Source organism: Python bivittatus, unplaced genomic scaffold (assembly GCF_059951505.1).
Source record: "Python bivittatus isolate LINGU-HERP-01145 unplaced genomic scaffold, Pbiv_v1 ctg000020_np1212, whole genome shotgun sequence".
Taxonomy (NCBI): Eukaryota; Metazoa; Chordata; class Lepidosauria; order Squamata; family Pythonidae; genus Python; species Python bivittatus.
In genome coordinates, this window is record NW_028277030.1 from 71,419,741 (window position 1) to 71,447,134 (window position 27,394).

The 27,394-nt window shown below is 38.6% G+C and overlaps 2 protein-coding genes across 8 annotated transcripts in view; both read right to left on the bottom strand.

Moving 5' to 3' along the window:
* The window catches only part of MAP7 (microtubule associated protein 7), a 99,148-nt gene extending 83,309 nt beyond the window's left edge, over positions 1-15,839 (bottom strand). For 2 of the 4 annotated variants that reach the window (XM_025168217.2, XM_088141265.1), the window contains exon 1: positions 1,605-2,603. In XM_025168217.2, coding sequence (XP_025023985.1) covers positions 1,605-1,737 — 133 coding nt within the window. In that variant the 5' untranslated portion in view covers positions 1,738-2,603. Of the gene's footprint in view, positions 1-1,604; positions 2,604-15,484 lie in introns of those variants that run through there. The other 2 variants (XM_088141278.1, XM_025168227.2) reach the window with 2 other exon arrangements.
* A 1,772-nt stretch (positions 15,840-17,611) lies between these two features.
* Positions 17,612-27,394, bottom strand: part of MAP3K5 (mitogen-activated protein kinase kinase kinase 5) — a 105,839-nt gene continuing 96,056 nt past the window's right edge. For 2 of the 4 annotated variants that reach the window (XM_025168207.2, XM_007420902.4), the window contains exons 26-30: positions 26,941-27,175; positions 24,805-24,917; positions 23,158-23,270; positions 20,681-20,757; positions 17,612-18,964 (exon numbers count right to left, since the gene is read on the bottom strand). In XM_025168207.2, coding sequence (XP_025023975.1) covers positions 18,898-18,964; positions 20,681-20,757; positions 23,158-23,270; positions 24,805-24,917; positions 26,941-27,175 — 605 coding nt within the window. In that variant the 3' untranslated portion in view covers positions 17,612-18,897. Of the gene's footprint in view, positions 18,965-19,792; positions 19,823-20,680; positions 20,758-23,157; positions 23,271-24,804; positions 24,918-26,940; positions 27,176-27,394 lie in introns of all 4 variants that reach the window. The other 2 variants (XM_088141208.1, XM_088141220.1) reach the window with 2 other exon arrangements.

A 27,394-nucleotide genomic window follows, 5' to 3' on the forward strand; every position in this document is an offset into this window, starting at 1 on the left:
TTTATGCAACTACAGTAAAAATATGCAGAACCCAAAGCTACTGCAGCAACAAAAATGAGTTTGCAAAGCACACTGGACATTCAAATGAAACTTGATAAGCCTTTTTTTCCCAGCACACAAGAGGAATTATATGTTCTATCCTCCAACATTCTTGTGCCCTCATCTGCTGTCTGGGAAAATCAGCAACAATCCAGTGGCACCCAATCAATCCATCCTTTCCAGAACATCTTGCAGAATAAACTTTGAGTGCCTAATGGACTCAAATGGAATTTGTCCAGGCGGGAACCTGTATCCTAGAAATTAGAAAGTGCTAATCCAAACAAGATCACAAAGACTCTGTTGCTAAGTAGCCCACTGGCTCTACATTTCCCACAGTACCTGCACAGACCAGATTTATGACATCTTAGAGTTCTAATATAGTTAGGAAACAGGCTCAAATATAGAAGCTGTTGGTTGCTTCCCAAACATATTTTGGATGTGAGTGAGACAGCAAGAGATAAGGAAGGGAGCTGCCTTAAATAAGGGTTACTTTAGAATCCTCAGGATTTTCACTCCTTTTTCCAACAAATTTTTAAATATTTTAACACAGATGTTTTAAAGAAGCTAAGTTCATGGAAGTTAGTGATTCAGAGCAGTACATGAAAGAAACTATCACTTTCAAACAAACATGGACTTTTATCTAAATCAGTAAATATTAACCAGTCAAACACTCTTATTAGTTGTCTAGTTGAATGAAGAGGAAAAATAAACTATTACTAAGTCAACAAAACCACTGAAGTTTATGATGCTTTTCCTCTTTCACAAATACTACCCCAAACTGATAGCTGTTTTCCACACCCATCCCATGTTTTCTAGAACCTGTGCTCATTTATCACAGCCAAGGATGCAAAAGAAAAGAGAAATTATGCAAGTCAACAAGTGTTCAAATTCACAATTCACATTTTCACAAATGTGAAAAACTGATGGCAAAGTAATCTAAACTTTTAGTAATCTAAATTTGTAGTAATCTAAACTTTCAATGTCATGGATAAACTGAGACCAGGACTGTCATAGAAACAAGATTTTGTCAAGAATCCTGACATAATGTAACCCCGAAGCACAGGATTTTTGCTAAAGTCAGTGTATGGGTCTTTGTGGTGAATTTTTAAACTTTTTAAAATATAAATTTTAAATATTTGTTTATGTAGTAATGCATAGAATACAATCTGCATAACCACTGGCAGCAAATTTCAGTTTCAGTTTCCTCAAAGGCCAGTTTCTCCATCTTAATGACTTCATTTTACTAGTATATGCCAAAAGAATAAAACAAGTACTTATTCTTATACAGAAACAAATTCATATTTCATTTAACAGTGTTCCTTTTAACTAACTGCATGACTAAAAGATTGCTTATTATTGTGATAAATATCAAGACAAGAAGCAACTTGCAACAATTAACAAGCCAGAGGCCTACCTTTAATATATTACCCATACAAAAAAAAGAGAGTGAGAAAGAGAAAGAAAGAGTTATGGGGGAAAAAAGCACTGAGAATAGCAAAATACTCCCTGCAATGCTGGATATAGTCTATAGATTACCCAAACTTGCCTGGCTAAGCAATGCATACCTTTTAATCTCTTGGAATGGTTGTTCTTTTGATGCTCGTCCTCCTCATTAATGGTAAACAGAACAGGTGTATTTGGCCTCACGCCTGGCTTCTTTAGCCGCTCTTGCCGGAGAGCAGCTGCTGAACCTGGCATTATTGCCAGTCTCTTTTTTCCTACAATATGTCAATTCCAGCTAGCTGCAAAGCAGTTTATTCATTTGTAACAGATCCTGTGAGGGCTGGGCAGAATGCAAACAGCTGAGAGACACCAACATGCACTTGGCAGATGAGAGCCTACAATCTCTTTTACTTTGGCAAAAAAAAAAAAAAGGCTTAATTAAGGGCCCATCCGCTTGAATACCTCCTCCTCCTCCTCCTCCTTGTTGTCCTCGTCGTCCTCCTTTCAGAGCCTTAACTTGTTCAGTCAGATCCCATGTCTTCTTTCCTTCTTGATGCAGCACCTTTTCCCTCCTAGTATCTTCTTTCCAGCCTCTGCTTACTGAAATATTCAGCACACAGCCCAAGAGAAGAAAATATGATACGCCACCGTTAACAGTTGCCCTGACAACAGTGACATATCCAAATCAAAAGGAGGTCCATGAATGTCGTCTCCTCAGCTGCGGGAAAGCAGGCTGCCGGAATGTCCTCTCTGTGTTCTGGCTGCCAAGGCAAAGGCAAGCTGGCCTGAACAGCTGAAACCACCTAGCAGGCTGGGCTACCCTCAGAGACGGGCGGAGGACGGCTGGAGCTCTTGCCGCACCGCACCGGCTGAGAAGTTCAAAGAAAGGGAAGCCAGCAAGCCTCCAAGGAGGTAGGTGAATTTTATTCCAGCTTCTCCCTCCAATCAGTCCCCAATCAACAGTACCAAAGCAAAAACACCCAAGGCTTTTTCCTTTTCTTCTGAAGTTCACAGAGTCACAGACAGCTCACCTTATGCAGTTCAAACATACCTTCTTCACAGAAGATAGATGCATTAAGTAAAAGGCAGAAATTGCACAGTGATATTTGGGTGTCTCCTTGTTAAAAGGAAGAGAATTACAAAGCGGAGAATTCACCCCTTGCATGAAACATGGGCACTTTATACTGGGAAATATTAACCAATACAGCACAAAGGTTGATCCTGACAACAGCAGCAATTAATGTAGGTAGGAAAAAGTGCCACTGATGTCTTCTGGAAGGTGAGCTGTGATATAAAAACACCCTCTGCAGTTTATAATAATATCCTTAACCTTTTAAAAGTATTTTTTTTACTTATTAAATAAACTTGCATTTGAAGTTTGGATTTTGTTTGCTTAAAAGTTTTTTTACTTTGCATTTTCATTATTGATTCCAAATGAAAATATTTTAAAAATATAATAAAACTTTACTGTAAAATAATAATCTAATTTAAAAAACTAAGCAGAAAAAAGTATTTGGATTGAGCGTGACTCCTTGTGATTTCATAGGATGTAGTTTTATTGGCAAAATATTTTTTTAAAAAAATGGGAGAAAGATCATTCAGATAATTGCTTGAATAGAAAAGACTAAGAGTTCCATAAGGGAGGTGTGATCAGCTGAGGCTCTGGTTCTCATCCAGTGTCCTTTACGGAAGGGTGGGCTCCACAAAACAGCTTTTTTATGTTAAAAAAACCAAAAAATAAAAAACTTGGGCTTGAAATGAATTGACAGCCAGTCAAGTTATTTATGATTATAAACTGTAAGAATAAGAATAGATTTTTTTAATTAAAAAAATTGGGTGATATGCCAAGTATTAAAAAATGACTAAAATTACCTTGTTTTTTTCTGCCAGTTTTCATTCAATCTGATGAAAGAGAATTTGCTTTAAAAATTCTTTCAGTGGAGAAGAGAATTTCAGATAATTTCTCATGGATGGAATGTGGTGGTGTGGCATCTAGTTACAAGGTGACCAAGGGAGATATGTGGATGTCCTTTCTTTAAACAATCATCTCACTAATGGGGTGTGGTAGGGATATGCAGTCATTTGGATCTGAAACAGAAAGGAAGCCTACACTTGCCCACATTTGAGTTAAGGAGATGCTGACAGGGTGCAACAGGGTTGTCACACCCAATCACCACCTCTACATTAAGTCAAATGTGTATTTTCCTGGGACTATGCAGCTACTACACCAAGCCCAGAAAAAGGAGTGGCTTCTTTAAGGAGACACTAATAGTGCAGTAACTGTGTTCATTCCTCCTCCAAACCACTTTTTCCTCTCTCTGCATGATGTAGAAGTCATCTCATCCCCTTCCTACCCAATTACTCTTCTGCCCTTTTCCACTGTGGTCACTTTAGGTACCTATTTGGGATATGTGTTACCTAGTTCATTAAATAAGTATATATGGATAACTACGCCCTGCAAAAGCTTCCTATTGTCTTAAGCTGTGTTCACATGCAGCACTGACCTATGGTTTGCTTAACCACAGCATGATGAAAACACTGTTGGATTGATCCAACAACATACTAAACATATTAAAAATAAAGGTTTATACATCATAATGGTTGAGTTCATATTTACTCAAACTAAACAATATGTAGCATGACATGTGAACCCAAACTTATTATGAGATGGAAGCAATTAGCATGCACTACAGATATGAAAGATATCCAATAGCACTTGGTGCTTTTTGAAAAGACTGTGATTAGTCAAAAGTGAAAGGAAGTCAGAACCCCCATTAAATAGCATTAACCCTTACAGCTTTTGATTAATATGGAACTTCCAAGATTTAAAAAAAAAACCTGCAAAAAGAAAACATGTTTGAGCTATCTCTAGGGAAGGAACTTATAGATGACTGCCACATTCTGATTTGTACTTTTAATACAAGAAAATGCAGTCACTTCTTGCTAAGCAAAGGGAATTGTCTCTTATTTGCTTTGGACTGAGTGAATTGACAGTTAGAGGTACATACAGCAGACTGGCTGGCTTATCTTCTCCATTGTGGCAACCTAACAAAACAACTTTGTTCCATATCCAGAGCTAAGGCATTTGCAATAATTTTATCACCAGACAAGCAAGATGTTTCTCAGCACATCAGAAACATTTCTATTTTACAGTCTATGCAATTGAAACAAATCTTTAAAAAGGTACATGGCAGAATTTCAAAATAATAGCAAGTGAAAAGTGAAAAAGAAAAAAAAAGTGTGACAATGATATTTTAAATCAGACTCAGTTGATAAAATATTTTTATGTTTCTTAAATTCATATTTCAAAATTCTTGAACCTCTTGTACAAGACTTTTTTTGAGGAGATGGTTGGTCATTTTAAGTTATGTGTGTGCGTTCAAACTGGGTAAGAAAGATGTAACAACATTTTGAATAATCCATACTTAACATATATCACCTATAAATGACATATATTAACTTGTTTCTGGCTCGGTGCAGGATGCTGCTTGAGCCATGTGACAATTAGAATGACTGTGAAAGAGATCCCAATGCAAGTTATGCAGAAAAAGAGGTGGAGGTAAATAGATTTGTAACTGATGACACCACCAGAAAGCAGGCCCTAGTCTCCATAGCAAACATTCCCTCTTGGCGTACCTGGAAATTACAAATCCACTCTCCCTTCCTTTACCAACAGTCCCATCATTACAGCAAGCATGCAATAATAAAAAAAATACAACAGATGGGATGACAAAATCCAAAGGGATTAGGCTAGATCAGGAAATATTCATAGAATCCACATGGCTTAAATCTCAAAAATAGAAGTAGCAAATCCACAAACAACAAAGCTAGCTCTGCTGTATGTCCATTTTTGTTTAAGTTCCAAACTTCTAGGAATTCTGGAAAGAATTCTCATCTGGCTCCAGTTTCAAATTTGGACATAAAGCACTATATATATATATATATATATATATATATATATATATATGAATATGATAAATAGAGAGAGAGTGGGTGGGTGTGGTTTCAAAATATGTAGACATGCTTTGAGTCAAAGGTTAGGAAGAAATGGCCGCACATCTTAATACTGTTCATAGGAAGAGAAGAGTGTTCATATAAAGAACTGTGAAATGAGGTGTATTGCGGGAGAGAAAGTAGATGGTGCCGAACCCTTTATGAAAGGCCATGCCTTCTTGGGGAAAACATTCCTCCTATGCTTCTACATAGAAAGTCTAATTTCCCCCCTCCCTGTTTTTCTCCTGTCCCCAAAACCTTCCAAATTCTTTTATGCAGATGCAAATTAAATCAGAGAATTTTGCTGTATTATAGCCTTCAGTGTTCTCCTACCATTGGCTGCTGGGAATTGAAGTTCAGCAACTTCTAGAAGGCTACGGATTACTCACACCTGGATTATTTATTTTAATTATTAATCAAATTTGTATCCCACCATAGTCACAAAATTCTCGGCAGCTCGCAAAGTAAGAAAATACAATAAAATATAGAAACACAGAGATAAAGCAAATAAAACCCACACATAATATATGGCCTCAGGCCCCCAAAGCCCTCTGGAAAAGCTTTGCCTTCAGCTTTTTCACACACACACACACACACTCTATCTATCTCTGTTGCTATCTCTCTATATATCTTGTAGACTCAGAAACAATGTACAGTATATGTTTCTTTCACAATCTGTCCATGGCCAGAGGAATAGAATTGTTCGATTGCAAATTCTTGCTGTGATCAAGATATTAGTGCTGACCTGTGAGGCTTTCCCTTCTCTAAATCCTCTTTATATAAAGGAAGGATTGAGATGCATGATCACGGTTCACTGGCTTTGATGCAGACGGATGGCTTCTTGAAGACAGAATGCACCACTGGGGAATTAAGGCCTGGATTCAGTGTTATTCTTTAATTCCTTGTCTCTTATTAACCTGCTACATAACATTCAGTAAGTCACCTAAGTTTTTCATTAGCAGCATGGTTAATGGTCATGCTGTCTGGGGATGATGACATGCATTCTGTGACTTTCTTTCTTGACAGGAGTTCAGTTTTGTTTAGGTTTTCAAATTTTCTTTTAATGTTTGTATTTGGCTATTTTGGTTATTTTTTTCCTATCTAAATATTAAAGGCAATAAATGAAGAACAAATCCTACAGAAGCCTTGTATGTGGGGGACCAAACCAGGAGTTCATAAAGGAATTTTTTAAAAAAGAGACAAATGTTATGTAGCCGGTTAATAAGAGACAAGGAATTTAAAAAGAGACAAAAAGAAAGAGGGATGAGTAAAACTCCTTGGGAGACTATCTCTGATGGCTATTCATTCTGGCACTGACCTTAATCCCACCTCCCCAGATCTTCCCACTCCTTTTTGGTAGTGGGTAGGACTGAAATAATGGGAACTACATGCAATATTGAGGCATCCTAAATCCTGCAGTACGAACATACATATTTAAGGGTATTAATTGGAGGAAGAAATAGGCAAACATAGCAGCATACAACTGAAGAGCTGCTTCAGGGTTTATGCCTTCACTCTGAATGTACTTTTTTAAAATTATCATGATCTTGTCAAATTATCACAAACCAGCCTACAGACTTTCCTTTCATAAAGGAGATCCCTTTCAAAATAGGACAAAGATATACACACACATTACTCCGTTCAATATTTAAGTTTGTGGCCCTGAACTGAAACTAAAGAAACATTGTCAGAATTTTCTTTTTCATACATAAGTTGCAGTGTAAAAGTTCCTAAGTTTTATAATATTGTTTAAAATAGTCTATCTATACAAGCTTGCAGATCAACAGAAATGTGTGTACATATTCTCATTAATGAAGGACACAAACATTATTTTGTCTGTGGTCCTGTACCATTCAATTAATTTGTCTTTTTTTTTAGATAACTGTAGTGATTTGTTCTGTTCCTTATCATTAGTGAAAACTGCAAATATATATTGCAGTTTATATATTGATTTATTTTATTACAATGTTGCTATGTTCTTTTTAGAACTAAATATTAAGATAGCAATTATCATTAACATATAAAACAGACAGAATAGATACCAGACTTCATTAAGGCAAGAGACTTTTGTTCTGCATTGAACCTTCCAGGAGGAAAGCCTTTAAACAATTGTTTATGCATTACCCCATATTAATTTGATTTTTCAACATGACCTACATTATACAGACATAGTTCCATATTCTATTTCAGCCTTTCTCAACATGGTGCCCTGCATACAAGTTGGATTTTAAGTCGCAGAATCCCTACTCTGGATTGTCTGAGGTGAGTCTACCTGTGTCCTAGAGCCAAGATGCCAGAAGTACAAGTCAAAAGCTGTATGAACCTGCCAGCATCCCTTTTTTCTGCTCCAAAACACTTAAGAGCGTCAGGGACAAAATGTTCAGCCTCTCGTTTTTTGTTTTGTTTTTTATATACACATGTGGGAGTTTTCTGGGAGATTAAGGAACAATATAAGAACGTCTTAAGCCTTGAAGGGGTTTAAAATATCCATTTTACCTCTCAAAGTTCACAAAATAAACCCCTCCCAACAGGTCCTGGCCCCAACCATTTTTGGAGTATGGCATGACCCTAGCCAGTCTTGGCATGCTTGGCATTGCCTTCTAGTCAATGGAATTTATGCATCTTGATCAAGAGTGTTGAAAACAAAAGATCATATTGTTAAGATGAAAGTATAACTAAAACTAACCAGACCCATTTCAGTAGCCCACAAAGAAGAAGAATGGTATATATGATTTACAGGAATAGCTTTCTTGTTCACCTGGCTGATCTTGTCTGGCTTGGAAACTAAGGATAGTCAGGCCAGATTAGTACTTGGACAAAAGACTACAAGGAAATATCAGGGTTGTGGGCTACAGTAGGAAGTTGAAAAATATTCCAGAAGCAAACCACTTCTACACTGTTGCCAAGAAAACTGTATGGATGCATAGTTACTGGGATTTGTTCTCTACTCAGAGGAGACCTGTACATTATCTCCTCCCGTTCCAGTATGATTTTGTTTGCCAGTAGCTCCATCTTGTGGCTCTGTCAGTGTCTAATACAGTGCCAACACCCAAGCACAGTGACTGAACCTAAATCCAGAAGTGTAATTCTGAAGCACTATGCAATTTTATTTCCTATATTTAATACCCTGACTAATTCTCCACACCACCAAATCTATGACTTCAGACAGAAAGCTTGATCTCTGTTTCAAGTATTAATTGAGTGATTTCTATTAATAGTAGCAAGGTATTACTGTAATTACATATCTTCTTATATTACTGTATTTGCTTCATCCGCAATAAATCAAAATTTTAAGATGCATCTATTCTCCAAGTGTAACAGTGTATTTATGATTATCATATTCTTAGAAATCAATATTGCCTTACAAAAATTGCATCACCAATGTTGTAACTCTGAATCAGAAGAATCAGATAAGAATTAATTATCCTAACATAAAGAGAAGTCATAGTAGGTTCTTCCCACTGGATAAACAACATTTTCTTCTGCCCTCATAATATACTTGACAATCAGGTTCACCCAATAATGTGATTTGTTTAGTTTGGCTTAGCAAGTTGCAAACATCCAGATAAATTTCTGAATGTTGTTGCTTGTTTCTCCATTAGATGTTAGCAAAGAGTTAGGGTTCTGCATTTCTATTATTGCCGTCTGGTGATCATTTAGATTTTTGCAACCCAGAAATGCAGCTATAATGCCAATAGACTTTGTAAAGCCTAACACAACTGTTTCTAAATGAGTTTACAGGTAGTCCTCGACTTACAACCACAATTGGGACTGGAATTTCCATTGCTGAGTGATGCGGTCATAAAGCGCAATGTCATGTGACTGCTTCACTCAGCGACAGCAATCCTGGGCAGTCCCAGTTGTCATCATAACCCAAGACGTGCAGGTCATTAAGCAGGAAGAGGCAGGACTCCCGGGTAAGGAGCATGGGGGTGCTGCAGGGGTGGGAGAGGCTTGGGAGGGCTAGTGCAGGCCACGCACAAGTTGGGGGAGAGGGTGCTGTGGTGTGGCATGAGCTTAGGAAGGCCAGGGAAAGAATATGCTGTGACTCAGGCTTTTTGGTACACCACAGCTCTGAGGCTGCAAGCTTTTTGCAGCCCCAGAGCCATGGCAGCAAGGAAACCCCTTTGTGCTGCGCTTCTGGGCCAGGCTGAGGCTGGGCTTCGTGCAGCGCAAAAGAGCTTCCTGGTGCACTGTGGCTCTGGGGCTGCAAAAAGCCCCAAAGCCATGGTGTGCCAGGAAGCTTCTTCGCGCTGTGCTGCTGGGCTGGGCTGGGGCTGGGCTTCGCACAGTAAAAAGAGTCTTCCTGGTGCACCGCAGCTCTAGGCTGAAAAAAGCAAAAAGCCCCAGAGCCGCAGCATGCCAGGAAGCCCCTTTGTGCCATGTGAAGCCCAGCCCCAGCAAAAAGCCCCAGAGCCACGGTGTGCCAGGAAGCCCCTTTGCGCCACATGAAGCCCAGCCCCAGCCTGGCTTAGCAGCATGGCGCAAAGCTGCCACACCCCAGGAAGCCCCAGCCACCCCAGCCCAGTCCCAGCTGCAGGCGCCCTCACCACCCTGCATTCCGAGGCCCCTGCTGCCCTGTGCTCTGCTGCCCCTTCGCCGTCTTCCTCCCCCCACTGCTGATGAGGCGTGCCTGCCCTGGCCCTTCGCAAGGCAGCTGCTGGCCACATGAGGCGATCTTCCCCAGGTCTTGTGAGGAAACCACCATGTGCGACCTTGGAAAGAAAGTCTCATGCAGCCAGCAGCTGCTTCGCGAAGGGCCAGGCTGGGCATGCTTGGTCAGCAGCAGGAGCAAGAAGATGGCAAAGGTCAGCTAGGGCGGCAGGGGCCATGGAGTGCAGGGAGCCAAAAGGGCATAGATGGGGGGAGATAGGTGGGTGGGGGGAGTTGAAGAGCCCCTGCAGTCATAAATGCAGGCAGGCTGACAAGCGCCCGAATTTTGATCATGTGACTGTGGGGGCACTGCAACAGCCATAACTTTGGGGACCGGTCATAAGTCCCTTTGTTCAGCGCCGTTGTAAGTCGAGGATTACCTATATAATTCAGTGTAAACGCAGCCAATTATTACTTTAATGATCATGGTTAAGCAAACCTTGGCTTAATGTTATATGTGAACTCAACCACAGGATCATATCAGTATTGCTCATATCCGAGATGAACTATTAAAAAACACCATAATGCTCATTCATTAACTCTTCATTTTATTAAAAAAAAAAAAAACTGGAACTGTTACAAAGCATTACAAAAGTGCTCTAGGAACTGGAGAGGAGTTTGTGACATCAGTGTATCAATAACATGAATCTTCCTACTCTAGCTCAAACACATAACGCCACAGGAAGACCACAATTCTTAAAATAAAAATTGTAAATCAGACTGTTGTGGGACCTGCTGCACAATTTGGGGGTCCATATTAACCTACTTTGGTGCCCACCAGCCTCCCTACTGCACCTGTCTTTATACAATACATAATAATGTGCAAGTAAAGCAAAGTACCAGCCTTCAGCATCATTTTTATTTCCAAGAATGCCTTTGGCATCAAAATGGGCCTCATAATATTTCTCTGAAAATAAAAAGGATAGATGACTACAGCCCAGTTCTAGGATAGGAAGTTGCCCAGCTGCCCAGAAAAAGAAAAAAAGTAAGCAAAAGTAGTGCCAAAAGCAAGCAACAGTACTACCAAAAACAGGCAGCACTTGGGGAAATCAGTGCTTTGTAATTCATGGTCATACCTCCCATGGCAACTATTCAAGATCAAGATTACAGCTACGTTGCAAGGCACTCGCAGCATGTTTCATAATTCCAGACGCGCTCACCAGGTTTACCTCAATCCATCTGACTTTCACTTTCCTAGTTGGAATGTCCCCCTCCCCCTTTAGAATGGGTACATGCATTCTCTGGATGAAGGCTAGTTTGTTTAGCACTGATGCATTCACTTTCTCTCAAAATGTTCCATTAACAAAAGGCATGTATATATGCTGGGATCAAGAGAAGCTTAATCAAATCAAAAGCAAAAACTAAGCTGCTTTTACTACAGGATTACAAAGGAACAGATTTTATTATTCTGCACTTCATTATAAGAATTTAAATGTATAAGCCACCATGTAATAACATGCATAAAATTAAAATTAAATTAAAGTGGAGCCACACATTACAATGTAATTTTTACTTTCATAAAATATGAAATAAAATGTTTCGGCTTTTGAATGCAACTTCCTACTCAACACAGAAATTACAATTTCCTATGGCTGTTCAGCTTCTGCTTGAAGACAGCCAGCAAAAAGATCTCAACATCTCTCTAGATAATTAAGAGCATTGTCAAACCATCTTACTGTTATGAAATTTCCCTAACATTCCATTGGAATCTGCCATCCTGTTTCTTAAGTCCATTTAAATTTCTTAAGTGTTTGCTGCAGTATTGCTAACTCTGTTGTACCAACATTTTTTGGAAGACAAAAGAAACTTCAGGAAGAATGCGTAATAGTCCCCTTCCCCACTTGTGGGAAAGTCCACAAGTGGAAGCTTCTTAAATGGATGTTCTCACCAACAAAAGTATTCTCAGATTCCCAACCACAGTATGTTATATACCAAAATACAATTAGAGTTTTTACTCCTTACAAAACCCAATGATGCAGATAGATATTAATTTTGAAAAGGATAACCAGGGCTGAGAAGTCAGGTATTCTAGATACAAGTTTAATCGAATCCATTTTCTAAAAGAATGATCATGCCCAATTCAAGATGTTGATACTAAGGTTACATTATTTTGGATCCCTAAACTTAAAATAAATACTTACAGAAGTGCCTCTCCTAATACTGGCTTTCACATCCATCTGCTTTTGAAGGAAGGCATTGAACTTCTGTTGAATGCAGAAAAACAAGCTATTTAACAGCTTAATGCTATGCAGTGTTAGGAATCACAGGGTATTTAACTCTGCATAACACCAGTCTATTAATGTATACTTGCAACTGGCAGAATTAATCTCTTGTTCTTTTCGCCTTAAGAATTTTAGAAAAGAAGGAAGTGTGAATTTTATCTCTATGTCCTAGTTCCATTTCTGTCCTTCCAAAGTGCTTACAGCAGGCTCTCACATTGGGTAACTTGATTCCTGCCCCTCAATACCAAATCTTGAGCAAAAGCCTTTTCTGAATATCTTTCCTTTATCCCAGCCACCAAAACCATATGACATCCCATTGTCTCATGCCATTACAGTCTTCTCACTTCTCTACATCATTCCACTCCTGTTTCATCTATCTAATGTGGGTTGGAATCTCTCTGGGTGATTTCATCCCTTCTACATTTTGTATCATATTTATGCTAGCAGCATTGTTTGACACTAAATGAATCACAAATTTAATCTCATTAAAAAAAAATCTGGTTTGCATACTGAACATCATGAACAGAATGGGCAAATTAATAATTATAATTATTTACGTGATTGGGTTAGAAGAGCTTTCTCAGATGTATTGATTTTCATTTTCATTATATTACCTTTCCTCTCCTAAATGTTCTTATTCAAAACTTTATTTTCAACTTCTCCGGAAATTGCTTCATGAACACTACTGTGTTTTATTTGATAATAGTATCGTTTCTGTATGCTAAAATTAAAAATCCACCCAAAGCATACAATGCTACACAAATGAAACAGTGAATGACAAAGACAAGCCTTACTTCAATATTTGATTTCACCAATATAATTATGGCATGAATAGGAGTAAACACGGAAGTTCAAAGATGCCCAAACCATCTGTAATGCTACCCATACTTAAAATGAGAACACAGTGAACATGGAATTGGCTATTTCTGCTCTGAAAGCTGGGACAAATTAAAATGTCCAACCATTAATCACACACAGTATGCCACAGCTTTGGTAACTGTATTTTTGGTTTCAGTTCCAAATTTATTGCTATGAGTCATTCCAAGCAAGTTGTCCATGCATATACTTCCATGCATATTGTTTTAAGGCAAAACACATACCTGCCTTTTAGCAGAAAGCTTTCAAATCTAATTAACCACACTCTGCAGAAACTGCCATGGTGAAATCTTATGCTCTCCAAGTGCTACCAACCAAGTTAAAACAAACCTTGGAAGAAAAGCACAAGATCCTAGTGCTGATGACATAAACTAGTGCTATATAAATATTTTAAAAACTAAATGCAAAGATGCAAAAAACAGAAGGTGCTGTGAATCACTTCTGAGCCATTAGGCTAAATTTATGGTAGTGTTAGATGTTAGTGGTGGGATTGATGTAAGGCAATCTGATTGGGTTTCAGATTCCAAATGTTCAATACCTGACCTTTTGTGTGAGTAAAAATATCAGTGACTTATTTTGTTGTAAGGTCTGAGATGATAATGAAGTCTGTGAAAGCCCAGTTCATTAATTAAAATAAAAATTATTTCTAATTTATTCTTGTTTCTCCAGAGTATCTACTCAAATTCGTTGAGAAGCCCACAAGGAGGATTTCAGAGGACAAGTTAATCATATATTTTTCAGCAGGCTCACAAGTTGTTTCTCACAGTTAAGGGAGCCTGAACTGAAATGTCTCAGAGAGTATCTGAATGGTGCCAGATGAAACAGGACAAGAAGAAAAGTAAACAGAGTAAATAGGCTTATAGGTAAGGCTTCCATACTTGAGCTGCAAAAACCCAGATAGACACTAGAAGGCAGCGAAGAATATCAAAAGTGGTCATCTAGATTTTTGCACCCCAGATATGGTGGTCCTGTTTATCTCAAGATGGAAGCCTAAGGCATTAAAGAGCCAGTTGTGGAACTGTGACATTTTCTGTGATGAAGATGGTTTCTGTGGGGAGAATTATAAAGCTGAATTGCTCATACAGGGAAATGAATCACGTGAGAGTAAGGAGGAACCAACGTCATACCCACATCTCCCTGCAAGAGATCAGGTGAAGGCACTGGAAGATAAGTTGTGCCAGGGAGACATTTGGGTTTATTATCTACGCCAAGTCATCTTGAGCATTACTACATGGCAGGATAAAGCCAGTGCTCTACCTACAGGACTCAAGCCCAAGCATATTATACCATATTCCCTTTAAAGAACTGTGGCCAATTCAATACAAATGACTGGTGTCTGCTCTCCTGATTACCTTCCTCCTACAGGTATGCAAGCCTGATTTTGAACAGAGGTGGCAAACTTCAGGGGAAACAGTTCTGCTTTTTCTAAATTGTTTACACAATTTGCCCTTCCCCAAGAACCAATAACAGAGCATGCTGCATTAAGATTCCACTCTTTTAAGATTCCATTGAAATAAAGATTCCACTGAAATATGAAGATCTGATCCAACACCTTAGAGCAATACAGCAAACAGAAGGAATTAACAGATTTGGCAGTTCCTGTGTAGGTCTGCCTTTAACAGGCACAACACAAGGTTGTACAGAAATGTTTTCAATAGGTATCAATTCCCTGGCCTGGCATCTGTTATAAAATACTACAGCCTACTGAATTTCTGCTTGGGAGACAACTGGTAAAGGCATAGGCACCTTCGAAGAAAGAAGAGAGGGCAGAGGGAAGGACCAGACACCTCTATTCCGGGACTTCTGTCACACAAGCCATTAATTCCGTTGAACATTAACACTTTCATTTAGTCTGGTGATTTTACTCCCGAGAATGAAATCTGAAGCATCGCTGTTCGAGTTAAAAATAAAGTTACAAAGCAATCGCAAAAAGGGTCATCATCATCACCATCATCATCATCCCCGGAGGTCCAGTTCCGACATCCTAAAAACTTAGCTGCTGCTGCAGAAAGCTATCGCCCCGAATATGTGACAAGGCACTGGCGTTCTCCCGGCTGGATGACTCGCGCGCCACAGCTCGGAGCGCACCTGGTGTTTACAGTATCTGCGCCCTCCGCCTTCTGCATAACATCCGGATACGGTCACGGCCAAGACGGTCTCCGGGAAGGGAAGGGAAGAGAAGGGAAGGGAGAGAGGGATAGGACCCGAGCGCACACAGGTTCGGAAAGGGGCGAGGGAGCGGGAAAGGGTGGACGCACCTGCTTCTGCAGAAGAAGAAGCTTCGCTACGCTTGGCGGCGGCGGCGGCGGCGGCGGCTGACTCCGCCATCGCGCCTCGGCGAACTCTCGGCAGCCCCGCCCAGCAGCGCCTCTGCCCCACCCCCGGGGGACGGAACGTGGCCCGGGCAGGTGAGCAGAGGAAGCGCGCGCGCGCGCGTCACTGTAGGCTGCCTGCCCGGCGGAGGGAGATCAAAGTAGGATTGGCTGGTCCTCTGGTTCGCCCTGCAAAGCGCCCTCTTGTGGGCAGGTCAAGGGTGACAGAAGGGTAGGGCTGATGCCCTGAGGGGAGATACCCGACTCCGCAGCTTTGGATGGCTAAACCACATTCAGATGTCGACACGCGGAGTGGCGAACTAGCGAGCTCTCTTTTAGTCTGGAGGGCTCTGTATTGTTAGTTTGGGGCTGAGTATACCGTGCAACCCGGAAAAAAGGCGTCGGATGAGCATTTCATGCCGTAGTGCTTCAGGCGAGTTGGTCTCCTGACTGTTACCGCCTCAGCCTTGAGGTCCGTTGAGATGGAGGGGCGTCAGTGGGAGAATGTTTCCTTTTATGCCACTGCTGGAGGATTTGCTGCCAAAAGGAAAAGGGTATCTCTGTCCCAAACTGAAAACGAAAGGTCTGCTTACTAGAAAGGAGCGAACGCTCCTTAGTTTGCCTGAAACGTTTTTCTGGCCGCTGCCGCCCTCTTACGCTTTTCGGCGGCTGTCCTTAAGTCTGCGGCTTCATTAACATCGTTCCATTGTTTAGCATCTCGTGGCGGCGTCTGAAGTCACTGCTGGTTATACAAAATCCGCCCGCAAAGAAGCTCGAGAAAGAACCCCGTGCAAAATTGAACGCCTTCGCCTGCGCAGCTGCTAATCAAAATGGAAATCCGTTGGCCGAAGTCGAAATCTACAAAAATACTCGGTAGACATGAGCTGTGAACTTTTGAATAAATTGGTGTCAAAGTGCAGCGAGGACGAGCGCGCGCTGATAATGCTAAAGTTTATTCCGTAGGGCGGTTAAAAAACTAGAACTTCCAACGGAAGGAAAGCATTATAAATGATATTGGAGCAACGTGAGAGAGATAAGGTACCATACTTTCACCAGGAAGTGCACTTCAATTAGGATTTTTTTAAAAATATACTTCCTGCTCCTTCAGTACTAACCAGATTAAAATGGATCAGGCAAGCCTTTTATTTTCATTGTTTACAGTATTTTGTTTTGATGCTTGCAGGATTCCTTATAATTTAAAGGCCTTCAGCATTTTTAGCATCCATTTGTCCAACAAATCTATTCTCGGGATTTTTATTTTGTGCACCAGTTTTGTTTGCGGGAATGTTTGGGGAACTAAACATAGAGAGTCCGTAAAACCAGGGGACCTCAAAACCCACAGCCACGGTGTGGTTTGCTTGGGGTCTGTTCTTCCCTATCCAGACCCCCAGTCTGGGCAAGACCTTGATAGCACCACTTAGCTCACAGTGGAGATGTATAAGTAGGTATCATCAGTATGCTGATTATATCTAAGCTCGTACCAATGGATGGCATCTCCCAGTGATTTCATGTAGACATTAAATGGATAGAAAGTAGAGTCCTGAGGAAAGGACAAAGAGAGGATCTTGGGCTAGATCTCTTTCTCCCACCAACACTGACCGTATGGAGACCCTATACCATGGTTCAAGAAACACATCTTGAGAGTTTCAGGAGTGTGCAGATGTTGCTATACAGGTGTGCAAACATGTATATACAATTGGTGGGGCCCAGAGTTGAGCTTGGCCTTGAATGGCATGTCATGGGGTATGCTCAAAAAGGAGGCAGGGCAAAGATTAAAAAAATATATTGATTAAATGTGAATTTAATATTTAACATTATTACACCATGCATATGTAATAACTTTTCTATCTTAATTCAATGGCAACTTTTGTGGTTGCAGTCTTCAATCACCAAAGGTTTTTAAGGATTATATACAATCCCTGGTGCTCACTGTGCAATTCTGCACTACAGCAACTCCAGCTAGTCATTTGTTTTCTGGTCAATATTTCTATTTTCAGTAATTTGTCATCTTCATCATCATGATCTTAATTTCCTTCATTTTCAAAACTGTAACTTAGTTTTAAAATAATTAAGAAATGTGCCCAAAGTTTGTATAATTCTTTATTACTTAAATGTATATCACAATGGATAGCTTTAAAACAAGCTAACAGTACTATATGTAATTCAGGCATATGTAACTGGTACAGTTCAATAATACATAAACATCACTAAAAAAAAACACAAATACACCATGGACTGGGATTTAAGTTACTAAAAATAAAACGATGTGAACATTTAAGAAAGGACTGATAAGTACCAAGTGGTATAAAGGTCAGCATACTAGAAGGAAAAGCTATCAAATATGTTCTACATATCATTTCAATTATGGATTCCATCTCAGTTTAGGAAAATGTCCAGGGATCTTAAACAAAACATGTAGTCCTCAAAAAGCAATACTTATGGGCCTTTGTCTGCCATACCATAACCTTTCACTCCACCTTTAACAAGAATGCTTTGGGTTGCATCCAGAACCACCCATAGATGCATTGATGTGTCTTCTTCCAAGCTAAGAAAAAGAGGCCAAGTCCCAGAAATCACCATGCCACATCCCCTAATGCAGGCCCAGGTTACAATATTCACCTGTAAAGTTAATTTTCACATTTGATTTTGTTTCAGTGATGTACAGTTGCATACAATCTTATGCAAAACATGTTTAACTGGATGAAGGGAGACTGAAGTATCACATGAATACTGTAATCTCATCAGTTAACTCTTGGGAGCTGTATGGGGTTAAAGTTCTGGTCAGTTGTGGGCAGATGAGGCAAACAGATCTGAGAGGGTTAATAGAGCACTAACGCTCTCTCCCCATTTTTGAAACAGAGATAAAATCCTAGAAAGGCCTTGCAAAATCAGAGTTTTTTTCAGTCACTCTTTTTCCTCTTCTCTCATCTCACTTTGCTCATTTTTTGTTTGATTTTGATGTGAGGAGGAAACAGGCAGGACATGACAGCTCACTGACGCCCTCTGCAGTGACTGTGAAGGTTTAGACCAGGTCACTGATGATCATGCACAACTGGTATGGGGGCATCAAACAATTAACTCAGAGGTTGCCTTGGTCAACCATGTGGCTGATGGTCTGGATAAGATACATCTTGTTAAATGTTAGAAAAGGAGTAGATTCTTGAAAATATTTAAGATAAAATAATATTTAATGTTGTAGACCAATTTTTCAAGAAGAGTAGGAAGAGTTACAGCCAGAAAGCTGCAGTGTTCTTTAGCAATAGTAAACAAACACTGGATTAAAGTGCAACAACATCTCTTTGAAAAAACATCCTGCAGGAAAGCTCCTGTTCTCTGTTGAGATGGAAGATTGCCTCTACTCAGGGGCAAGTGTGCTTCTCTCGAAAGTCAGAGATAGCCTTCCACAGCGTGCATATAATCCCACCTCTGTAAAAAAAAAAAATCACAGCAGTTTTTAGTCAGTATCAAGCATCACCAAAACACTGGCTGCAGTAAAAAAAAATATATATATATATATATATGCATAACCAGGCTAGTTAATCTTAACAGCTGTATTTATACAACACATTGAACTTGCTTATTTTTAACCTTGGTTAGCATTTTTGTGGCTTATGTTGAGTGAACCCGGGCTATTTGATTAGTTTACGGTTTAACATAATCTGCAAATCCAAAAAATGGGTTAATCCAGTAACTAAACAAAGTGTGCAGTATAAACATAGCCACTAATTTTAGTTCCTACTAATGTTCAAGTGAAATGAGGCAGGTGATTATGGCAGGAAAGTGGAGGGACATTCTCAGCTGTGGGGTTCTGCTTCTGGAATGCCTTAATGACTTTTCTGCACCAGGCTAAGATGCTTCTATCCTCCCAAACATTTTATAGTTGTTGTTGAATTTTGTGTCTGCATATTATAACAGATTTTTATATACTCTTGTGCTTATTAATATATTTTTTTGTTCTGATTGTTTCAAAAAACTTTGTAATCCTCTCAGAAAGCTCCAGTTAAGCTTGTTAGAAATATCCCCATGGCTTTTTTCTCTAACAAATGATAAGAATTGTGTTTTAGCTTAAAATTGGTGCTTTAAAAATACACTCCTTGCCTTTCCAGTCTGTTCTAACACTGAGCATACAGTGGCTTTATTTCTGGGGAACAGACTGGCCTATATCATTTCAGCAATGCTGATACTGAGATCCTCCACTGAACCCAACAGTGAATGTTTTTCATACATTAAAAAAAATCAAATATACATTCTCACCAAGGCAAGCCTTTTACAAGCTGCCTTAGCCTAAGGAATAGATACAAGAAGAGAGACAAGTTAAGGGAAGAGAAAGCAAGTCAGACACTGTGCTCATTTTCATTTAATTAAGAACAACAGATGAGAACAGATGTATTATAATGATTTGCTATTATAATATTTGCCAGATAATTTAGCAACTGCATCATTACAAAAAAAAAAAAGCACTATTATAAATACCAAAATGTTTAATGTTCCTTATTTATTCAATGTTTCCTAGCTCTATTAGTTCTTCATCAGTATCCCTAAAGTCTATTTCAATTATCAATGTCATGAAATAGTCTTGACTGAACAGTAGTTGTCATTCCCTAGGTAGTCTTCTGACCTTCAGTTTTGAACTGGAGGATGTGGCAACCTCTTAGAGCTGATCTGCTGGGGGTGGATATGGTGACAGGAAAAATATCTTGTTCAAGCAAAGGTTCGTTTGTAGAACATTAAATGTAGCCCAAATCAAGGATAAATATTCAAAGAATTCAGAAACCAGAATTCTGCTGGTGATCAGGCCTGTTTAATGGGCACCTAATTTTACTTCATTCACAATGTAACATTTATTAGATTATAAAACTAGCTTATGTTCAGGTACATCTGCATGCAAGATGGACTCATCTGTTTTTTCTCTGTTTCAATACACTGTATAGCGATATCCTTACTGTGTATAAAATTTCTTCTCCCTATCATAATAATTTTATGGAGAAATATCTTAGAACACATATACAATTTGTTATAAATGTGTAAGCAATAAAGATACACTGTTATTTTTATTCAATATTTGAACTATTCTTTAGAGTTGTCATTAAATAAAAATGGTATTTACATGAATAGTATAAATTATTTTTAAAAAGTACTTACCTGAGTCTAAGGCATTTTAGATCATCCCGGGTAACATAGCAGAGTACATCCATCAGTGTGTATTCTTCTGCTAGAAACTAAAGGAAAAGGCCTAGTAAAAGTTATGCTGATGGAGTTACAAGTTATTATTCTGTTTTTGCCCTCAAATTTTATAATATGCCTGACTAAATAAAAATGTATTTGTCTTGAAACATGCACTGTGGTATCAAAACGTATATGTAATTAGCAATATTTCTGTTTAATACAGCAATTCATTTTTATGGCACACTGCATTTTATCATTATTGCAAAAACCAATTGATATTGGAAAGTCAGTATTCACAAGCAAGCTACAGAATTCCCAAGGTCAGCCACTACAAAGAAATATAATCAAGCATGGTCAAGCATTGAATTAATCAAATAACGCTATTTAAAAGTTAGGTTCCATGCTTATTGGCTACCCTTAGATATAAGTTTAAAATTATAATTAAAAATTATAAATCAAAATTTAAAATTTAAATTTAAATTTTGGTAAAAGAGAGGTAATACTGAGAGGTAACATTGTTGTAATCCACCCAGAGTCACTTTTCTGTGAGATCGGCAGCTATACAAATTTAATTAGTTAATTAATTAATTAATTAATTAAGAAAGAACCTTTTTTTTTTTTAAAAAAAAGCAAGTTATCCCAGATATACAGTACATTAAAATGTTCTGTAAAACCTTTTGTTAGAAAAACACCCTGAAGAGATTTCACTAGTTTGATTAAAGTAACTGAAGTTTTCTCTTTGAAAGAATTCCTGTCAAAGGGTAAGCCGAGGGCATAGTTCATACTTAATCAGGGCTATCTGCTGGGGAGGGGGGAGGGGATAAAAAAAAGATGGTGTCTGTGACCACATGATCAAAGTCCCACCTGTTTTTTACATGCATCGTATATATGATGCACATAAAAAGGTTCAGGTCTTCAACCACATAACCATGGCTATCATCTTGATTTTTTTACACTTGCAAGATAATTTTTAATTATAGATTTGCACATACAGTACATAGGGGTTTAATGTGAATTTAATGCTGTTACCATCTAGCACTGCTATTCTCCCATTGCCTCTTGATTCACAGATTATCTCCATTATCCATTTTTACCTTCCCTATCATTAAGTCTTGGCACTTGCAGTTTTGCTAAACATGCTAGGTCCCAGAAGGAAAGAAGGAACAGAGGCAGGCACAGGGGTAAAGAAGGATTAATACTCAATCTTCATCCTTCCTAAACAGACCTGTATATTCTACGTAAGTCTGTGTTCTAGAATATAGAACATAGGGATGTTCTCAGGGATGTTCCAAGTTCTAATTGTTCTGGATTTCCTCATATATTTGAAAAATACAAAGCCTACTCAAACTAGTAGAAAGTAGAAACAAGAATTGGGAACTGCCTACATTATTATCTGCATGGAGTAGGCCCTTAGTGTAGCCCAGTGCAGCCCATTAGGTTACAAATCATCCCAAGCCACCATGATAATCACTTCACCTAATCAGAGTGTCATATTTTGTAGTACATTTCTTTATGGCTATTTCTCTGGTTAGACAAAAGTCACAGCTTTTCGAGTTTAGCCAACATACTAAGTTCTAAACTTACCAAAACTTGTTGCTTTCTAGCCATGCTGATATGAGGGGACAACAGCTGCATAAAGTGTGCTCCAGAATACTCCATTAAATTGGGTAAGCATGATGTGTGAACACAGTTGAAGTATGCTATTTTCATTTCTCCTTCACTTATGGTTCAATGTATTTCATTAAATCCATTTAAGATTATCATTAGTACTGCATTCAGCCTTTTTTTTTTTTTTGGCTGTAAATCCCCCCCCCTCCCCAATTTCATCTGTGCAAGGAATGTTTGCATATCATTTAATTATAAATTAATGGGTGGGGAGGAAAGTCACCAAGTGTGGGGTTGGCTAGCCCCTTAGAGGCCTGTTGTCTGCAGCCCTGGTAACCATCAGCCTCTTGGACTTTTTCTTGTTTGATAATGTTTTGTATAGTTTTTATGTTTTATATATTTATTGTTTTAATGGATTTTGTGAGCCGCCCAGAGTCCCCCATTAGGGGGAGATGGGCGGAGATAAATTTTACACACTATTTTTAAATATGTTAAAATATGAATTAGAATTAATCATTCCAAATACTACAAACCATTCACAATCCAGTCACAGAAGATGTTATCATACATAACTTGAAAAAAGTAATTTCTGACATGGGGGGAAGGGTTAATTTTACTTTGTAGAAGCTGTTCACCCTTAGGTAAAAGAGCAAATATTTCAGGTAAAAATGGTCCTAAATCCAATCCTGAGCAGCACCATATTTTTTGCTTTCCATGGTTTATTTATTTTGTTTTCACAATGTTATATTTATTCTTCTAAAACTGTGAGCAAAGCAAGAGTGAAAAGTTTAGTGCTTATTTAGGCACTGAACAAAATCATAAAAAGACCCTAGAAACGTATTTCCTACCCTGTTTATAGTTTCTCTGTCAGCACCATGAACTCTCAGCCAGTTAATAAGATCTGGATCCTCAACTCCTCCATCCTGTCTGCTAAAGTGAGAGACAGACAAGCCAGGAATATCTAGAACAATTTTTGACACAAGTTAGCATAGTTACAAGATTATGCAAAATTCTAAATGTAACCATCCTTTTTCCAGACTATTACATAAAAATTGTACATCACATACTTCATTCTGAGGCCCTCAAGATGAGTTGAACTAGAATTATCATCATCCTCAGCAAGTATTGTTATAATGGTACTGGTTGGGGATGATGGGAGTCATACTCAAACACATTTGGAAAACACCAGCTGATGAAAGATTGATGTCCTTAAAATTAGAACTATAATGCAAAAGTGAAGCATGAGGTAAGATTATGAATTTCAGTACTGGGCTGCTTTTAACTATGATTCTAATGGACTGGAATCTAACTATAATTAGCCTCCATTAGCCAAGAAAAAGTGGTTTCAAGAGAGGAAATCTCTTCTGAAGGCAGCATATGTTGTAACAGTTTAAATAAATATTTAATCTGTAGAAGTACAGCAAACACTTCAGTCATAGTTTTGTGGATTACAGATACAAATGTAAACTGAATTCAATTAAATTTCCTGGCTTTGTTTTGGAATTCTCTCATAACACCATAAGAATTGGTGTTAATTAATTTATTTATTGTTTTGACTACCGGTCGTAACAAATAAGATAAAATCTGCACAAAAGTGGCCAAACACTAATAAAATACATGCTAAATCAGACCAAAATCGAAAAGATCCAGCATTTCATTTGTATCAATAGCTATTCAAAGGTAGGGATAAAAAAAAAATGCTTGGATTATAAAACATCAGCGAAGGATTGTTGCTGATACGCCTATTGTTAGTACCCAGAGGCTATATCATTATTTATTCAGGGCTTTGCAAATTATAGATTGAGCAACCTATTTAAAAACAAATGTCTGCAGAAGCCAGATACTGGTCCCCCTTACAGCCAAAAAAGGAGAGAGGAGTGACAGAACAGGTCAGAGACTAGGTGGAAGGGGGCAGTCCCACAGAAAACCTGCAGGACCAATTGGAGTTGTAAGTTTGCTGACACAAACCATATCATTTTAGGTTGCCTCCACCATGTACATTAAAGTGCCCTAAATTGCCTATATGCAGAGTCTGGAGGTGAGATAAGATAGAAAACACAATTTACAGAGCAAGCTGTAGGTAGATGATGAGCTGCAAGAGGTGGCATGCAGAGTACCCTCTGGAAATGGGTAGTGGGCAATCCTCACACAGGGTGAGGAGTCTGTGTGGTTTGCCCAAAATGTCTTTGAATGCATACATGCAGAATAATAAAATTAACTGGGGATTTATTCCTGTCTCCTAATCAGAAAGAAAAAAAAACAAATCTGAAAAAGAAGTCAGGGACAATTTCTCTTAGCTAGTCATATGTACTTCCATGTTCTAAATGGTATTTCATATTTTTATTTCAATTGATTGCCTAAAAGAGACTTTTAGCTGGTGAAAAAGTCACCCCAAAAGGAAAAAAAAGTTGGAAATAGTACATTGGAAGGTTTGACTGCACTCGCTTGGAAAATGCTCTGAAGAACAACTGCTTTTGAGGAGTTAAAATAAGCACCTATTGGTTGAGTCTTAAACTTTAGATGTTTGATCTCCTGTTCTTTTTCTTCTATAGCATGATGCAGGAGGGCTTGAAATTCTCTTTCCTTTTGCACTAGCTCTTCTAGTAATCTGTTAGAAATGAAAGGGAGATGAGAAGGAGTTAAATATCATTATTTATTTGTTAAGAGCTGATCAATAGCTTTGAAAAGTAGAAACCACAGTGTTGCATTAGTAATGCCCAAACACTCTCCCAATATCTTTATGCAACTTCAAGATAACCATAAAAGCAAACTTCTACTATCTGTCAGGAACAGGTTATCTGGACTGCAAACACAAAAGGCACTTGTACGCTTATGTGTGACTGACATCCCTTTAAGTAAGTTCATCTGTTTATTTTATTACACAATTTCTCTCTTCTAGACATAAGCACTTCTAGACAGAACACAACAACATTATGAAGAAATCACCCTGATTAAAAATTTAGTCAGAGAAAATATTCAAAGAATTAAACTGCGATTTACTAATTATCCTAGCTAAACTGTAAGTTAAACCACAAGCTTCAGCCTAAGCAAGGATCTTTAACAGAGTTTTCAGTGTTTATAAAGAACAAGCTAAAACTCTAGCAGCTGTTGCCTGTTGGTTCAGAAGCCAACTGAGTCCAGGACAATTCCATCTTTAGTTATCAAGTGGGTTGTGCTCCCCCATAAAAGAGCTAGTGTAGAAGTAGAAGGTTCTCCTGGATTCTCAGCTCCTGGTGGAGTAATAGATGGAAATTGTTGCCAGGAGGCCCTTTGCTCAGTTGCCAGGAGAAACTTCACTCACCCTTAGGATATCTGAAAACAGAATGTGGGCTCTTAGCTTGATTCAGGTAGTGAGAGTTCCTGGAGTGGGAAGTGCTAACAATAATCACTCTCACTCAGGCCATCATGCTAACTGGGACCACCTGATGTAGCCACATAATACCAGTATTGCAGGACCTGCATTGGCTGCTAGTCTGCTTCAGGGGGCAATCAAAGTGATGGTTATTACTGATAATCTCCTTCATGGCTTGGGGCATGGCTAATTGCAGCAAGTTACTCCAAATAGAATCTGTTCATTCAAGGCAGTGTCTGCTGACAGTGACCACCTCACATGAGGTGCAGTGGGAGACCATTTGGAGGCAGGCATTTTCTACAGCACTTGCCCTCTTTTGATACACCCTACCACCAGATCTAAGATCTCTGTCTTCTTTCATGATATTAGAAATTGTTAAAAACCCCTCTCTTTCAAAAACATTTAGGACTATGGAGTAAGGAATGGTTGTAGCTCAGATGATTGGTGGAGCAATTAATATGATTATTATGGTATGCAATTATAGAGGCATGAGAATAATGCATGAAATTTATGTTACTGTCATGTAGTTATTTATTGATTTTCACATGTTAATTTAAATACTGATGTACTCTTAATATTTTGCTGTAATTTGCTTAGTGTCATCCTGAGGCAGCATAACAGCACCTGAATTAAATAAAGAAAAAATGATAGAGTACTAAAAAATAATAAATTGTAAAGATTAGGAAAAACAACAGGAATGATCTTACACTTCAAAATTTCAAAATGTTTGCAAATTTTCATCCAGATAATATGTTCCTTAAAACAAGCCCTTTAGAATCAAAGCATTAAATTGAATGAAGAATAACTAGGAAAGGAGAGTAGGGTGAGATAACAGAAAATTTTAGGATTTTAATCTATTTCTTTCCCTTGTTCATGTGACTAAAACAAATGAATGGCAGGAATTTAATAGAAGTTCTTGGCAAAACTAAGATTGCTTTTAAAAACCTAAGGATATTTGAAAACTGAATTTTGGCTTTTGTCTTGAATCAGGTAGATCTCCTATTTACTTAGAATCAAGTTTCTTTTTTAACAATAGTAACCAGTAATGCTACAGCACACGCAGACCTGCCACCAACATGTCCCTTCCACTGATTCAGGGTATAAGTGGTGCAATATTAAAACTGGATTGAAATTTATTTATTAAATTTATATGCCGCCCATCTCCCCAGAGGGATAAATAAAAGTAAACTGAGACAAAGCCATGAAAATGCCCACATGATACATGTGTCTATTTTAAAAATTTGATTCAGTTTTGTAAATAGGGGAAACTTAGACTCACCTATTAGTTTCCAATTTCAGTCTCCCAAGTTGAACATTGAGAGATCTCTGGGCAGCCTGGGAATCATGGGATACTGTTGAACTAAGGGTGCTCACTCCTGAGGTAGCTACAGCATCATCCAATACAAGGGAAGAACCCTGAATTACTGGGTCTGGAGCCCGTTCCTCTTCAGCTTCAACCTCATCCTGATCTGCATTATCACTCTCAGATGCTACACTGAAGTGTGTCCTGAACTCTGTAAGAAATTCAATTGTTAATTATCAGAACAATGAATGTAAGTATGATGAGTTCTATAATCTCAGAGCTGCTATTTATCTAGATGATAAACTTAAAACACTTTTATATGACAAGTTGAGATGACTAACAGACTGAAGCTGACATGCAACTCCTGAAATGTGAGATTCCAGGGTACCTGTGCTAGTCATTAGCAGCAACCCCTCCACCCCCCCCAAAC